This window comes from Vanessa cardui, chromosome 2, assembly GCF_905220365.1.
Source record: "Vanessa cardui chromosome 2, ilVanCard2.1, whole genome shotgun sequence".
Lineage (NCBI taxonomy): Eukaryota > Metazoa > Arthropoda > Insecta > Lepidoptera > Nymphalidae > Vanessa > Vanessa cardui.
In genome coordinates, this window is record NC_061124.1 from 449,544 (window position 1) to 463,976 (window position 14,433).

The 14,433-nt window shown below is 37.6% G+C and overlaps 1 protein-coding gene across 3 annotated transcripts in view; it reads right to left on the minus strand.

Moving 5' to 3' along the window:
- Window positions 1-14,433, minus strand: part of LOC124535492 (ecdysone-induced protein 74EF) — a 149,615-nt gene that overhangs the window by 10,753 nt on the left and 124,429 nt on the right. For all 3 annotated transcript variants that reach the window (XM_047111708.1, XM_047111701.1, XM_047111717.1), the window contains one exon: window positions 11,151-11,354. In XM_047111708.1, the coding sequence (XP_046967664.1) occupies window positions 11,151-11,354 (204 nt within the window). The remainder of the gene's footprint in view (window positions 1-11,150; window positions 11,355-14,433) is intronic.

Consider the following 14,433-nt stretch of genomic DNA (forward strand, 5'->3'; position numbering starts at 1 on the left):
TATTGAAGTTTTATGCAAATACAATATTGCGTGTTCCGTGAAATATTTGCATTCGAATGCCGGCGCGCCGGTCGGCAGTTGTCATTGGCACAAGCCGAGCCGGGCCGCTTTACTTGCGTAATTTGTAATTGTTTGTAATACCGTGACGTCACTGTTGTGGTGTCACTCGTAATCCGTAACCTTTGGAAGGAGGTCCATGCTTCCAATACAAATTAATACTTTTGAAATGTAGCTTTTCGTATATCATTATGAATTGTGTTTGTAAATAAACTATACTATGTCCTATCAATCAAAGGCTGTTATCACTGTTACTTAGTTATACAGAGCATCATTCTTGCCTCGGTGATATCGAATGGACGGTAAGTCGTTGAAACGTCAAGCGATTTTTTAAATAAATAGGATTAAATTGGTTGGAGTTAAGAGTTAAAGTCGTACGAGAAAGATATAGATTTTTATCAATAAAGGAATTATTATGTTGCCAGTGTATATTCTACTACTACTTATACCATTGATAATTTGTTTATAGTCACTATGCGACTTTATTATAACAAGACAATGTTTTATTCAATTAATTGTGAATAATTTTCGTTTATTTATATCAAGTACTTATCGTTGCAGTAAAATGAATTAAAAAAAATATGAAGTATTTTTATCGTGAAATGAGTATAAAATTAAAGGCCTGTTTTTAATGATTTTATTGTTAATTGAACATATAATTTTTATCGTCATGGACCGCTTTGTGGATGTTGGCGTCGACTCCACAGTTCGATGGTCGCTTATTATCTGTGTAGGAAGTGAACACTTATCTAATTCACATTTTAGTCGTTTGTGTATTACGCTAACATAACTTCGCTACATTTTTTTTTTAATTTTTGTTGTTCTATATTAGACTTTTTATCTGTAAGCCTTTACTTTCTAATAATGACTAGGATAAAGTAAAAAAAATACATGTATGTAACAATTATTCGATATTCAATTTTTGCAAAAGAAAATTAAAAAACAAATACTGTTATCTACTTTATATTTAAATAATTACGAACGTGTTCATTTTCTTAATTCATTAAAGTATATTTTCAGACGAGATTTTCTTAAAACTGTTTCCGAACGCATGCATAACATTAATAATAAATACAGATAAAATTTCCGTTTCTCACAAGTGGTGTTTTAACTTTTATGATAAATTAGCGTGACCGAGCACGAGATGATAGTATTTGCAACTGACTTAACCTTAAGTGAATTTTAATAAACATTTCCTGAGTAAACAAATATTTTTAAGATTATATAATCAGCTCACATTCAAAACATGAAAGCGAACGAACCAATAATTACGATGACTTTCATCGAGATCGCGACCACCGAATAGGTTATCAATGACAGGCTATCTGCCTAAAAGTTTTTTTATACATCATAATGCAAATATCGTGCCGGATGCAGTTATCAGTCCGATGTACGCGTCTTGTTTGTGTGTGCCTGCTATTTATTTAGGCCGGGTAATACTATGGCGTGTATGTGTTAAGGAAGGTCAGGATCAGTGGGGCCACGTTCGAAAAGATAGACGACGATATTATTTCCTTTTATGTTGTATCCGCGATTATTTATGTCTCTGTATAAACATGTTTATAATGTTATTATTTTATTAGAATGAAACTTACTTGTTAAATAATTATTAGTACAGATATTAGAGATTATTTTTTTATCTGTGATGAGCCGTGTCAGTTCGTGTTGGGATGTGTGCTGCCAGTGAAACATGCAGAGCACATGGAGAGGTGTGGGATTGGTCAGTTCGGAGTATCGTACGATCTTCACTGCGATTAGTGAGTGTGTCTCACTTCGCATTATCACTTTCCCGCGCGAACTAATGACTTCGCCACGAAAGTCGTCTTGTTTGTCGTTGCTTTATCGAAAACTACTTTTATTGTCAATTCGACCTCAACCTGTATATTGGGACGCGCCGAAGGTGATTCGTTGTAGAGTTCATGTACCTCGCTTACGTAAATACGTGTAACTAAAGAAAATGTCGCCTTGTTGTAACTTACAATATTGCTTCGCTGTTTTTACACAGTTAACTAAGCGAGGCCACGTCAGCACCCGTTAAAATAATCGATCTATTTGCTTCTCATTGTACTTCTATGAAGCAATGGCCGCTTTTTATAATATTAACTGTATACAACTATGGTTTAGAGTAAACGTACAAAATATTATTTAAGCAAATCGACACTTGATAATTTATTATTTTTAGCATGTATACAAAATACAGGAATATCGACAATGGAGCTAGCATCCTTACGCGACGGTAAAAGTGAGTGCAGAACGAGAGGGGGGCGGGTGGCTGATAGATGGCGCGGGTGCAGGGGGTGGCGCGAGTGTGGGCGGCGGGGCGGCCGGCGGGGGGGTGAGCTGCAACTGTTTGCGGCGCGTGGTCAATGACACGGCGACATTGCATCAACGCGCGAAGGTCACAGCGCCCCTCCCGCCACCCCTCGCGTCCTCTAACACGCCTCGCGAATTCCTGCACTTCCTTGCGGGACGCCATCTTGGATCAATCACTCGGTGGCGATGTATTGGTTATTGGCTTCAGAACTATTTGCTTCAGAAGCATTTAGGTGCTTACTAAAATGATTGAAGCCGTAGTCTGTAAGTGCTTTTGATGAGTATTTAAACTAAATGTAGTCGGCAAAACTTTTTATTTTTACCATAAAATACTAAATTGATATTTAGTTTATTGCAAATGTATTTATCTCAATAGAAGTAATCTTATGTTTATGTAACTTAGCGTATAATGTATATGGCATAGAGCATAAAAGCGCTGTATCGCCGGAGACTCGCTCGTACGTTAGACTTGTTTCAATACGGGTGTCGATGGGTGGATGGTAATCAGATACGAGGTTCACTTAATAAGGTTGGGTTATATTAATTTGCATCCGACGGCGTCTACGCAGGTTGCGTGCTGCTCGAGAAGTTTCGCCTTCCGCTCATCTCTAATGTTGGTTTCCGGCTGCCGACTGTTATCCGCTGCGGCCTACATACATTAATAGCTCAAAACAAGAATTTATTGTTTACACACACGTACCGACGATAATTAACATGGTTCTGTTAAAAATAATAATGCAATCCGAGTGGATTCGCAATTGCATTACTGAGTACTTGTGCAACTGATTCTGTAGGGTACACTAAATCTTTGATTAAGAATCGCTTTAAGAAAATTCTCAGTGTATAATTAAGTAAAGTTAAAACGGTAACATAATTAAATGACGAATATTATTCTTTATAAATGTCGCTATTTAAAGTTTTAAGTAAAATCGCAAGTACCTAGTTAGTTTGATGGAAAGATTTATTATACTTGTTATTTCTTATAGCTCGTTAAGTTTCTACAATCGAACCTTCCAATAGATAGTGCTTTTGTATTCTGTACATTATTTGGAGTTAACAATATGAAACCAGTGAAATATGAAAAGTGGCAAATTACAAACAAAAGGTGCCTCCGTAGGGCCGACGCTGCCTAGCTCGCAGTCAGGTTGAGGGCCGGCCGCGGTCGGTCAAGGCCTACATTTTCAGCGTTGCCCCACTCGACCCTGGCGGCAAACAGGCCGGAACGACTTGTCGCTAATTATTATTTATTTGAAACGATAAGTTTCGCATAAAGTCGGATAATTATCCCGAAGCGACCTCATTGGAAAATTCCATTTTAGTCGGTAACGTTTGAGCTGTGAGTTGGTATTCCAGCGTTTCGCACGGGTGGTTAAGACGTTTTGGGTATTTGCCAATAATTGTGGCTATTCACCGTTATTACCTTAAAAGTACATTATTGGAATAATGAAAATTATAATGTATATTGTCATAGTAACACCGTGGACCGAAATAAACTTTTACAGCATCTAGATCTTCTTATAAGGTGTGAAAGAATGAAAGTTATATTTTCTGATCAGAAACAAAAAGCGTTATTGGAATAGTCTTTTGTTAATGAACGCTAATTTAGAATACGTAGCTGATAATTATCATCTTAGGTCGGGTAGTTTATTAAACGAGCGTCTGCTACTGCTGCTATATAGCATGTAAACTTTTGTTTTTCGTCAACGAATCTTTTGATTAAAAAATAAATCTTCCCTGAATTTTGTGTAAATGGTATCAGGGTGTATTTATTTATTATTCTATAGAATCAATAATGAGAAGATAATCACTCGTTAAGTTTTCAAATGGTCGTGTAAATAATATAATTAAATGTCTCTACAGAACGACACAATTTTTATCGTTTAGCTATTACGTTCAAACATTCATTGATTACAATAATTTATTTGCGACATTTTATTGAATATAATTTACACTATTATACTACTGAATTGGCAAATGTCCTAACTTGTCATTATATTCGATATAAAGCTTAGTAATAAACATTTCAGTTTAACTGTTAGATACTCTGGGTGCTTGCTTTTTTTTCTGTGACGTTATGTTAAGAGAAATACATTGTTGAAGTGTTGTTATAAATAAGGATATAAAAAAATGGCTCAAATATTTCTAACTAGTGCAAAACCTTAAGTCCATTTTCTGATTAAGAACGATAGTGGATACTGAGAATATTATATAGAACATCCCTAACTAAACTTCCACAAAGATGATCTTAGTGCATCGAAGCGAAAGGAGGGAGGTGTGGTGGGGCGAGTGCGTCTATTTATGCAGCGCTATGCGGTCTAACACTGACCCCGTTAGTGCCACGCACGGCACAAGGATAGCCGCTTTGCCATCTCATTTTCATTTCAAGACCTCCTTTGGAAAATAACAGGTTCAGATTTTCATACGAAAGTGCTTTGGCAGATACGGAAACGTCTTGCCGATATTTGACGAATCATTCAATATAACCTGATAACTAGAAGACACGAGCAATTAAAATTGGAATGACTACTCGAACAATTTTAGGGTCAGGTGTTCATAATGAACTTTAAACAGCGGTTATAGTATTGATAGAGTTGTTATTGTTAGAATGATATAATCGACATTTGACATTTGGATTTCCTGTGTATCGGCTGTAGACTTTATAATTCTATTTAGAGTGTAAGGGGCTATGGTCCGCAAAGGGCGCCCTTGCCGCTCCGCCGAGAACGAGCGGATAATTTTAAAACGGGCAGGAAATCAGTGAAGCGCGTATGTAGGCCGCCTGGACTCTGCTGCCCCTCTGTTTTTATACCTATCGTAAAATAAGCACACGTATGAGGTTTCCGGGGAAGTGGGCTGAGATTCGACGTGAATTGGGTCGCGATTATTTTTCGTCTGATTGAATTTTGTATACTACGTTAATAAGATAAGTGAAGTTTGATCAAATGAGGTCTCATTTCCTTGTAAACTAAAATATACGACAAGGAAATATATCATTTAAACTAACATTTGTGTACACAATATGAGTCGAGGACAAGTCCCCAGTCAGCGTTCATAACGTTACGTAAAATATCCATTCCAATATTAATATTTTATTTTTTGTTTTTCAGAGAAGTTATTTAATAAATGTGAATGTGGTGTGTTTCGGAAGGAAGATGGCGGCGGACAGAATATTGTGCAAGTGCGTGGGCGCAAGGAGGCGTGAGAAACAGAACGCTTAGTGACGCACTACTACCAGCTCTTGTTGTTCGTATGATTCACGGGTAGGAGGAACCTCTATGCGGTTTCGTGATAAGTGACGTTTACAAGTGGCTGATCACGTACACACATGACCATCGTTAGCTCCAATTCAGTTTCCATTACGGCTGCTCTGTTGTTACGGAGATTGCTGAGTTAGTCTTGGCTGTGCCACGGTCGGCTTGCGATGGTAGCAGGAGGCAGAGCTACCGCTCGCAGCTCATGTTACTGTACTAAATTCCGGGATTCACTCCGTCCTTTCGCTTTCAGCGGCGCGTGCGCTGCGCAACGCTCAAGGTCGCGGGCCGTTCAACTCGGATGCGACGCGAGTGTTGCGACACCGAAATATGTAATTGTAGAGGAGCCGAGGCGTTTGGCAGCGGCCGCGGCGCAAGTGGGTCGCATTGCGCAAGCGCCGGCCGAACGACAGATGGCGCGAGCGTCTTCCTTGTACGGCCGACGATTGGACAAAGACTTTAGTTTATATATATGTCTTGTGAAATGTCTTTAAAAATACATATTGTTTTGTCTAAGATTTTTCCAAGATTTCTAATGAAATTGAAATAAAATATTGTAACATCCATTACACGTTAACAGAATACATCAGATTAAGATCCTAAGGTTTATTTCTAACGAGATTCTAATTAGCGGAAAACTAACATATATTGGATGAGAAATCCGAATTGAGGTCAAATTAATTGGTTACGTTTCCGTTCTCGAAACATCAACCTGTTATCTATTATGAACGTTTGATAAATAGCATTGAATATGTCTATAATCTACTAGGCATATTTTGATTATAACAATTAAAAATATATTTTTTACCTAAAAAAAAATTATACTTTCAACTTTCTTCAGTGCAGTTTTAATGGCTAATGAAAAAGTACTAATTACTGACAACAGTTTGCTTAAAGCGTGAAATAGTTATTCGAATGTCTCAAATAAACAGGAAAAGTAAGTTTGTTTTTCACGCAGAGTGATGTAAGTCCAATTTGGAAGTTCGCGAATGTCAATAATAACGTTCCGGTCCCCCAGCGGCGGCGCGGCAAAAATAGTCGCCAACTATTAATATGAGCGCTAGCTGCACTGCCCTTGAAACGGGACGATCACCTCGCGCACACTCCCGCGCACCGCGCACACACGCACACTCGGACACGTTAGAAACGCACACATGCAAGCCTTATCGCGATGCAGCTCCGCAAAATAGACGCAACGATCATTTTAATTTCCATTTCGTTTGTGCAAATATGTCACGAAAACACGCTTATAATGATAACTTATTTTATACACTACTCACATGTTAGTTGTTTTAGTTAATGTGCAATCAGCTATCGTATGTCGTGTAAACGTACGACAGATTCAGGTCATTATGATAAATAGAAAAACAACCGTCGCGATATCAGGCGTGCCCAGCGGCGAGAGGATATCACGCAATCAGGGCCCAATCAGATGCCGATTGACAACAAACATTTCTTATTCGACTACGTTTTAATTCTATTTCTGGTGCATCGTACACTATGTGATTAGTTTAGTAACATATATCGGCCGTGGCATAATGTTACCTGAGCTCGTGAAGCTGTTTTGTGAGTGTCGCAGCTACCGGGCGCGCATCCATCCAAACATTCGCTCTGTCGCAACCGGCATCACAATTCTTTGGAACCTCTCGACGCTAAAGAGTGGTGTTTCACATCGCCGTACGTCATGTAATTGGCCAATCTAGCGCCAAGTCAAGGCTGCGATGATTAACCGATACGAACGATATCTGAATGTTTTACACCTATGTGCAGTTTCGACATCGTTCATGTTCGAATACAATGCGTCGATTCAGTGAAAACTTTCGAGGTTCCCTTGCTTACGTGGCCTCCAAAATGTGAAATCGTCCTGGCCACTTGTGTACATTTCAATTTCATCGTCGATTTCCGCGTCGCAGCACCTGTTTCAATAGTTTCGGAAACGTACGAAAACATGGCTGTAGCGTTTGAGCGTTAGCGTGGCACATACTCGAATCAGGTTTCGACTCCAATCCGAGTAGGAAGGTCGTGTGTTTCGCCAGTGGCTGACAATGGCGGCGCCGGTACCGCGCTCTTTCGCAACGTGTTTGCAACATCGAAATTTCGTGTGTGGTTAGCGCAATACCGCACGCCTCGCAGCCACTTCCAACATGACATGATCCGAGCAGCCTCCGAGCACAATTGGAACGTATGATGAGTACCGTTCGTGCCGCATTAAAACTTTCGGCAAATTCAAAACCTTATTTAAAACCTTAATCCTTGTTCAAATTTTTTACTTGTACGACGTGACAGTAAGTTCGAAAGCAAAGTTTACTTCAAAATCAATTTAAGATTTTATTTGATATGAATAACAAAGTATTTTAAAAGCAATTTATTTTCCTTTAAGAATATCATAATCCGGGTACCATTTATGTGTAAATTTATAGTCGCTGTAAAATTAAGGATTTTCTTGAAGAGAATAAAGCTTAAAATCTATATTTGTTAATTTGTGTCTGTATTTACACGCTGATATGGTTTGCAGGAAAAGTAACATCGTGACACTTTAGTCCGGCCCGCTGTTATTGTTTTTGTGGCGAATCTTATCTTTTCCGTTCCCGCTTAAGCGTTTTGCTGTTGACTTTATTGTTTGCAAGTGAAAATAAAAGCGGTTATCCTGAATTATCGGCAAAATTTATCGGTGTCGGTGTAATGTAGCAACCGATTCAGTGTTGTGACATTATGTTTGAGTATCGAATTTTTTCAAGAGGAGCATTTATCGTGGAAAATATTTTATCACCATCTACAATATTTTTAATATCATTTTTTATTTCTTTTAATGTTGCACGATACTAAATATAAGTTATACCTACTGAGAAATGGTAATAACGTGATAAACCAGTTTCAATAATTTAGATAGTCCGTTGATTGTATCCAAGTGTAAAACAAAACAAGTCATAGACACGTAATTACTAGTTAATTTTTAAATGCAACCATAATAATCGAAAGTGGTCGTTTCGCATGCGCCGGCGCAGTACGCTACGCGGTACGCATACGCGGGCAGCGCGGTAGTTTTTGCATCTTTATATTAGGAGCACTGACCTTGTACAATGTCAAATAGCTGAGGACAGGCGTCCGATGCATCGCTATGCCAACGGGTTCCGCGCTAGGGATGCGCCTTCACCGTATCGAGTTCTGATCTTTGATTTTTGTTTTAATTTTGTCGCTCTTTAATACGATATGTTTTATCGCTACTTTCGAAGTAATTTTGAAAATTTTTTACTTTAAAAATAGAACTTAACAAGATTTACATTAATTATTGATAATTATAATACGAAAAAATATTATGTGTTTATTTCATTAACTAATCATCAATGTCTTAGTGTGTCTTATGATCTCGTCGCGGTTATTGTTATGTGTTCTAGGAAATCTGTGCAACATAAATGTGTGTGTCAGTAAACACAGCGAAACGTGTTCATCACAAACAAATGTTCGATTCATGACGGAATTGTACTTCCCGTTTTTTATTGCTTTTGTTTAGTCGAACGTTACATGTTACTCAGAACTATTAATCTAATAAAATATAATCCATCTAAATTGCAAAAATATATCGAAGACTAGTAACACTCGTAGATCTGTTTAAACGTATTTGCCTAAAATGTTGTAACATTACCTATTAAATGCTTAAAATATGGAATTCTGTCGATGCTTAACCAACTTGGAAGTCAATTTTAGTAAGCTCGGTGTGTGTGTCGATGTGTAAATTGGTCACAATAATGGTCCGTATTCTCAAACGCATCTCTCGAGCTAATTCCGTATCTGAATTGATAGCTTTGTTTATAAAAACTTTACTTATCACACGTGTTTTTCGCTTACAATTTGTAACAAATGCATCGTGAGTTATTGTCGGGTGGGTGAATAATTTGGTTGTTTAATGTTCTTGGGAGACGGAATGAGGGCCAACTGGCCGGCAGCCAGGGCGCTAAACACGCCCCCGGAAGTCCGCAGAGGATCTACTACTTTGTTGTTACTATTAATTTGCTTCTTAATGATTTTAGTTTAGCGGCAATTCGCATTCCTCGAAGAGTGACATTTCTATAACTAATATACACGGAATTATAGTATCCCATGCGCTTAGCAGGTACTGACTATAGTGATATCATAGCAATGAACACTTAATTAAAAAATGACGATACTATTAATATTTGTAGCAGTTGTTTTTATTAACTCTATAAAATAAAACTTAATTTGCCAATTGGAATAGAAAAACCGATAAAGTAATAAAAGATTCACGTTACTAAAACGTTTTAAAAATAACATGTTGCTAAGTTGATATATCTAAGTTTAGGGTTAAGACGGTCCGCGCTGTTTGATGTTTCCCAAATACCCTGCGCGCGCGCACTAAGGTGACCTTCCGGGTGGGGCGTTCACCGTCGGTCACCTTCCCACCCAAACAATGCTTTTGTTTCTCCATCTTTAATTTTCGCAACGCTATTTTTCATTCATTTTTAAACGTTTAATTGAAAAAGATGTAATAATTAATGTAAGTAATTACTATAAAATAATTAATTCGTTTCAATTATTGTCCAAAAGTAACTTCGGCTTAACGTGTTTAACAGTAAAACTTATTTAAGTTGATATTTGAATGATAAAATTTGATACATCGCTTCCTGAAGGTACAAGTAATACTTTTGTATCATAATTTGGATTAGTATCTTTAAAATAAGTAAAATTATTGTCATAGATAACTAAGGTGCAAGTATAGGCGCAAAAAACGTAGACCTTATTTAGCAAATAAGATCGAAGTTATGTACATCTTAGTTATGAAAATCGCAGGACGAGAATTCCAACAAAAGAACATTATATATATATTTGTACATAGAAGAATGATATCTTGTTTAAATTATCCATTCAAGACTAAAGTTTAATCATTTGTACTGCTTATAAAGATTTATAACTTCATTAGTAATACGTGTGTAAATAATATGCGGATCTTGTGTTCGGCAGTCCATTACAATGCATTGGTATTCTCATCGAGTGTCCCTGAGTCGAGCAAATACTGCAGACAACATAAATAGCCGTGTACATGGGCGAAACCGTCGTAAACGAAGAGTTGTCCTCCACTGATTTGTATGAAGGAATAAGTATCAATTAAATACCGAATCTGTTGCCGGTTATACCCGTCAGAGTCCGAACATGTCCAACAATATACATTACGTAACACATAAGTCGTATAAAATTGAGTCTTATTTTAAATTAACCTAAAGTCGGAGGCTATATTTTAGACTTGTCATAATAATTATACAAACTTCTTGCGATATAATCATGAAATATATATAACCTAGCCTAAGATAACGTAATTAACATATCTAAAATAAACTTTAACCGTGTACATCGGCTAAGTCGAGTTTTATTACAGAGTTCGATTGCAAACTAACTTTCGGCAAAACTTCGTCATAATTATAAGAAACAGGTAAACAGGGCTGTATAGGTACATCAGTTACAAGTTACCGCGTCTCAACTATCAACAAATATATCTATAATGTTCAAAATTCTTACCGGTTGGCCTTGGATGGGCAGCGACATGGTGCTGCAAGGAGGTGGCGATCTGATGCTGCTGGTAGAAGGGCAGGAAAGGCGTGTGGAAGGGCGCTGGGGGCGGGGGCTGCAGCCGCGCTTTCAGCTCCTCCGCAGAGCCGGCGCCTGATGACGAAGATTCCACATCTGACACGCCACTGTCGGCTGGTGAGGGGGGCAGGGAACCTAGAGCAAAATGTGATAAATTAGTACACAATTAAATAGTTTTTATGATCGCTTAATATTATTAATTCTACGTGTGACAGGGAACCCGCAAAGGAACCCGCAAATTTACTTTACAATATTTTTTCTGTTAGTACATTACGTATAAACGACGATGCATTTCAATACTAAATGATGAAGTTATAACTAAATTCATAAGAAAACAATTGTTACGCTTTGTATGAATTGTTTGTAGGTAATGTGTTGTGTTTATTAATAAATTGTCTAAACCTCAGAGAAACGATGAACTCAATGTTTCCGAGACAATTGTGTCAATCGGTAACTAATAATAAAATATGTTCACTCAAATACACCGAAGTCGTTCGAAGAGAAATTAAAATAGGCATGACGGAGACGGCCATCTTGCGGTTCTAGAAATTATTTATAAATAATGTATTGTTTTTTTTATATATTTCTGGAATTTTTATAACAATTAATTGCATCATTTTTATTATCTGTTTGTGTTTATTCAGTTCAGTTGCGGTTATTATATGTACAAAAATATAAAGCTTCTAGATTTAAATTCATGCCAAATAACGTTCCGTTTTTAATCTAAAGCAATGTAAGATGAGAATCTTATTAAGTAGGTATGGTCGGCGAACCGTGTCAGCGAACTGTTTAAATATGTAATTTGAATAAAACACAAATAAATCACAAAGACAGCATCTGTTGTTGCATCTAACGGTCATCTTGCATAATTCGCATGCAACCCTGCTATTAATCCCGGGTCTCTTAGACCCAACGGTCAGTTTGGACAATACATTAACTACCGTTAGAGGCTATCGCAGAAATGCACTTGCACTTAACCTGTTTCTGCCGTGTGGGAACGCATGCGTATGGTCAGCGATCTATTATTATGCAAAAATGCTTTGGTATGTTTTTAATTTATGATTATGCTGATTTCTCTGTCTTAGGGTCGCAGAGGCCGAGGGGCGATTAGGGTTGCATTTTTTTGCATCACAAATACTAGTACTCGTCATTTCGGTGTGTTTCGTTTGCATAATTGTTGAGTGTAATATAGTAGAATAGTGAATTAGTTATCGCGCCGGCCGTGTTAATATTCATGTGTGATATTTCACGAGTTACGCCTTATTAAGATTCTGAGTCGAGATGTGCTGTTATTTCGGCTTCGTATACGTTTGACCGTTGTGCTCGGTCCGAGGTGACAGTTACGCGGTCCGTTTCTGTTCGATCATAACTTTCAGCTCGACGTCACGAAACGTTCTCATGTGCGAGCCCTCGTAATAAAAAACTTTGACGAATAACGGTATTTAAATAATGTAATCATACAACTACACGGCAAGAAAGAAAGTTTTTTATTCATACGTTTCCTCGTCCATTGAAACTATGACTGGTAACTCCAGTGACCATTTGACCGGTGCGAGGTTTAAAGCGCTGTCCACACCCCTTTGTGGCCATTGTCAACCCTTCAACGCCGGACAATGGCTATGGGAACCTGGAAGCGATGGGCCTCGCCGGCCACTGTTGACCATTTAAATGTTGAATGGAATAGTGTTACTGTATAATCACTAGTAAATAGAGCTATTTTAATACTACTGATTATTTTTAGAACAAGTTTTGGAACCCGAACGGTTCGGTGTGAGCGATGTTGCAATGTTTGTATTCGTAGATTTATGAAATGAAATTGACACTAAAGAGGTTGTCGCTGTTCCTTTTCAGAATGTAAATACTAAACTAAAGAATATTTATAAAGTCAACGTTCCGAATGAACAATTTTAGTTATTTAAAACGAATATTACAGACTTGTAAAACTATGATTGAAGGTTTTTAATTCCAATATATTTCCAAATGATTGCAAATTATTCCAAATTATAGCATTTTCCAATTTATCGCATTACACTCTTAGAAGTGATAGGATCCTGTGTAGATTTATTCCAGTAGGCCAAAGCAGTGAGCCAGTGTAAAAAACAGCGATAAGAAACGTTTTAGCTACCATGGTCCCTATTGGTGGCGATAGGAATGGTTAATATTTGTGGCAACTCTACGGGTGGCAGAGATTACTACTCAGATTGACAAACTTAAACTTATATTTTGTATTACAATATTTCCTTTTTTTCGTATCAAAATATTGTATTAATTGTAAGCGTGTAAGTCAAAATCGGTAACATTGAATTTATAAGGTCATTACATATTTGATGAGTAATAAGCGATGCAGCTGCACGTCTGTCTGTTCACCTCTAGATGTCAAGGCGTTTGAAGGGCGCGAAATATAATATAGCCTTTGTAACTTTGTACTTCATATTCGCACTATTTAGTAAAAAATAGAGACTATATTAATACATCAGAGTTTTGAAATATTGAACTAAATTTTATTGAAATAATTAAATGCTTTAGGACAAGGCATAAGGCAGCTTTCAAATTAGGACATGAGAATTAATAAGAGCGGACCGTACAATGTTATTAAATTTCTAAGACGACGACGAAGGCATTCACCGGGCGGCGGTCGGTCACTCGAGCTCGACCCAACGGCCAGGAACACGGAATTGGGCTATTGTCACAACCCTTTCATCTCACGTATCAAAATAATAAATTAACTATAAATAATGATCGCTTCGACCCCTCCGCTCCGAGCCTACCGGTCGGTGCGGAATGCGGTCCCATTAGTAAAATATCACAATACGGAACAAAAGTACCCCATCCTTCTTTTAATCGGACCATCTTTATGGACTGACCGCTGTCCATCGCCTTTGTGCCAAAAGCGGCGTTAGACCATAATCCATGCGAATGATGACTTAGATTTTTTTGCATATGAATAATCGTGCGGTGAATTGAGTACATAAGGTGTTATATACTCGGCGCGTACACGTGGAGATGGCGACGTTACTACACCCGATCGTCCACTCCGCGCCCGTCACCCGTCATAATGCCATATAATATTTATTTCATATCGATTATTCGACATTGTCCTATGATTTGTGATTCTCATTAGTTTTAATAAAAACATAGCAATGAAATTAATTATTTTATTGTCCTCACTATTGAATAATGAAATATCATTTTTATTTTTTTCATGATAATTTGT